The 3,587-nt window shown below is 48.9% G+C and overlaps 1 protein-coding gene across 1 annotated transcript in view; it reads right to left on the minus strand.

Annotated features, from left to right (window-relative positions):
• Acss1 (acyl-CoA synthetase short chain family member 1) overlaps positions 1-3,587 on the minus strand; it is a 52,548-nt gene that overhangs the window by 23,851 nt on the left and 25,110 nt on the right. The window contains exon 3 of the mRNA XM_031372200.1: positions 2,059-2,258. Within this exon, the coding sequence (XP_031228060.1) occupies positions 2,059-2,258 (200 nt within the window). The remainder of the gene's footprint in view (positions 1-2,058; positions 2,259-3,587) is intronic.

Raw genomic sequence — 3,587 nt, forward strand, 5'->3', positions numbered from 1 at the left:
CTCAGACCTTACACACTGGTGTCTAGTCTGTTTGTCAAAAGCCGAATCCCGTGCCCACCTGGCCAGAATCCCTCGCCCCGCGGAACAAGGGACCCCGTGAGAAATCCCGGTCCACGACACACATTGACAGAATAAAGCAAAAAGCCTATGTTTCAACAAATGAAGACAAAGCATTTGACAAATTCAACATCGTTTACTCTAGAAACACAAAACAACAAAAGAAGAATCCAATGAAGCATCCTTAACCTGAAAAAGGGCATCTGTGCAATGCCCTAACATCACAGCTGACATCATACTCAGATTGAAAAAGCCTAAAGTGTTCCCTCTGAGATCAGGACAAAGATGAGCATGCCAGTTCACCCCACCAACTAGACAACATGGCCACAGGACTTGCAACCAGAGCCAGCCAAGAGAACTAGTCATCAAGAGTGGAAAGGAAAAAGTAACATTATCTCTATCCTTGGAAGGCATGGTTCTGTGGGTAGGAAATCCTATGAATCTATTTTAAAACTTTGAAAGTTAATAAATAATCGATAAACTTTACTGATATTATATATAAGAAAAATGAAGGTTTCAGTTGCATTTGATGGGCAAAACGGTATTCACCTATAATCCCAGCCCCAAAAGACTGAGGCCAGTAAATTTCCAGGCCAGTGAGAAGACTATCTCATAAACCCAAAGGTAGAGGTGTGTGCTATTCACTGTACTTCTTTTGAAATGAGCAACTACAAGGCTATGAAGAAGAAGAAAAAGAAGAAGGAGGAGGAGGAGGAGAAGAACAAGGAGGAGGACGAGGAGGAAGATGAGGGCGAGGGGAGGAGGAGGACAAGGAGGAGCCTGCAGAGAACAAGGAGGAGGAGCACGAGGAGGAGGGGAGGACGAGGAGGACGAGGAGGACGAGGAGGACAAGGAGGAGGATGAGGAGGAGATATATAGAAACTCTCAGTGGCTTCCAGAACCTGTGACCTGTGACCTTCCTTCCTTGAGGGTCCTGCCCAGGTCTGTATATGGAAAACAGAGGGCTCAAGCTATATTGACAGTGGGACACTGCCCATCCACCCACCCATCCATCCACCCACCCACCCATCCATCCAGGCACCTACCCACCCACCCATTCATCCACCCACCCACACAGCTCTCTGGCAACACTGAAACCAGGGACACATTGCTGCTTTTCTTCCTACCCATCCATCCACCCACCTACCCATCCATGCACCCACCCATCTACCCATCCATCCATCCATCCATCCACCCACCCATCCACCCATCCACCTACCCATCCACGCACCCACCCATCCACCCATCCATCCATCCACCCACCCACCCATCCACGCACCCACCCATCCATCCACCCATCCACCCATCCACACACCCACCCACCCACCCATTCATGCACCCACCTACCCACCCACGCAGCTCTCTGGCAACACTGAAACCAAGGACACATTGCTGCTTTTCTTCCTAGGAGATTCAGACCGATCTGCAGTCTGAAAGTCTATTCTGTTTTGTTTTGCTTTTTATCTTTTTTTAGTTGGTTATTTTATTATTTATGAAAGTCTGTTTTATCAAACAGGTCTCTCTATGCAGCCCTGGCTGTCCTGGAACTCTCTGTATAGACCATTCTGTCCTCAGACTCACAGAGACCCACCTGCCTTTGCCTCCTGAGTGCTGGGATTTAAGGAGTATACCACTATACCCCATAGGTCTGAAAGTCTTACCAATGAACCACGTGACCCTCAGCTCCTCCTGGCTTCTGGAGACAGGTGTTCTCCACCCCTCAGTGCTGCTCCTTGCCAGTACTGTTGAATCTCAGCACCTTTCAAGCCTCCTACACCACTGGGCTCTTTCACCTGCAGTGTGGCCCTGCCAGGCCATCTAGGCCTCACACAGATGCTTATTCAGATCTAGGCCTATTCATTCACCACAGGCCTGCTGCCCTGGTAGCACTTGTCATTTGTCCGTGCAGCTTCCTACCAATGGGTAGTGATATGGGTAGTCTCAGCTGAGAGCCCATGGTCTGAGGACTCCCGAGCTCCTCCCATGCCCACCCATGCTCACCATCATTGATCCTCCCAGCCAAGGACTCTGCACTAAAGCCAGCAAATACCACTGTGTGGATAGCTCCAATCCTGGCACAGGCCAGCATGGCTGCCACGGCCAGTGGGGACACAGGCATGTAGATGGCCACACGGTCCCCTCGGTGCACTCCATGTCTCTTCAGTGTGTTGGCTAGGCGGCATGTGGTCTCCAGAAGCTCCCTAGGGCACAGAAAAGAGTATGTCATTAGAGACAGGGGAGAGCCACAGTACAGCGCAATGGAGAGTGGGACAAGAATTTACAGCCTGGCAGACAGAAATGTTTTCATTATAAGTACATTGTGGGCCATGTTGCTAGGGCTGTTCTCACAGCCATTTCTGTTTCTAAGAGGTCAAGTTCCTAAGACTTCTGAAAATGTTGGCTTCCAAAAACAAACAAACAAATAAACAAGAAAGGCTAGTTTTTAAAGAAAGTCTTCTGGCAGGAGAAAAGGAGAAGCCAACAGCACCAAGAAACACTTCTAATTAGGGGCTTAAACCTCAGTGGGACAAGGGCCAACTTAATGACTGGGAAGAGAAAACAACAGAAAGATGACTGCCCTGCCTGTGACCCCCTGGGAAGAGTTGACAGGGAGAGGTCTGTGTTAGGTAGGCACTGTCGGTGCACAGATGACAAAATGGCTACACACACACACACACACACACAAACCTGCATCTACATGGTACGTGTCCTTCACCAGGTCACAACATGTAGCCAGCCAACCAAAAGACAGCAAGGTGGCTCTGAGTTAACTCAGGAGCCTTTCATAATCATAGCCCTTTATTAGTCATAGCTTATGACACTCCAAGAAAACCAGGAGTGTAGGATAGAAAAGCTGCCATATGATGGAGAAAGAAGAGAAGAAAAGCAGAGATGGGACAGAAGTGAGTTTGTGGTGCCCACCAAGGCTGTTTGAACACCTTATCTCATTAAACTTGGGCATGGCAAATGGATACGCAGCCATTTTTCCTCTTTTTTATACAACTTTTTACACTAATTAAATATTTACAATAAAAAGAACTAATTCAGAAAGGCCCCTTTTTTCTGGGTTGAGAGAGGTCACCACTGGCCACATTCCTGCCCTCTGAGCTGCACTAAGATGCTCTGAAAAGCATGGTTGCCTATCCACAGGGCTTCAAAAAAAAAAAAAGCTAAATTCAACAAGAGGCCTCTGGGAAACCAGACCTGAATGAAAATACAGCCCCTGTCTCAGGCAGCCTTCAAGGAGCCCTTTGTTTCTCCTGAAGCCATCCTGCAAAGGAACACAAATGAGCCTCAGGCCCATCCATGCTGTGATTGGCCCAGCTGCTGGCCACTCCTGCCCAGCGCAGTCCAGTGCTTCTTCCATCTTTTCTCCCTGAAGCTGTAAAGAGGACAAAGTTGGCATTCAGTGGTACCCAGCCTACCCTTTCCCTTAGTTAACAATGAAAGAACGCTTCGCAGACCCAAGCCACAGACTCTAGGGCCCAGAAACACCCCTCTCTGCTGAGGAACCCCCCCCCCCCCCCCCC

The sequence above is a fragment of the Mastomys coucha genome, unplaced genomic scaffold (genome assembly GCF_008632895.1).
Source record: "Mastomys coucha isolate ucsf_1 unplaced genomic scaffold, UCSF_Mcou_1 pScaffold15, whole genome shotgun sequence".
NCBI lineage: Eukaryota > Metazoa > Chordata > Mammalia > Rodentia > Muridae > Mastomys > Mastomys coucha.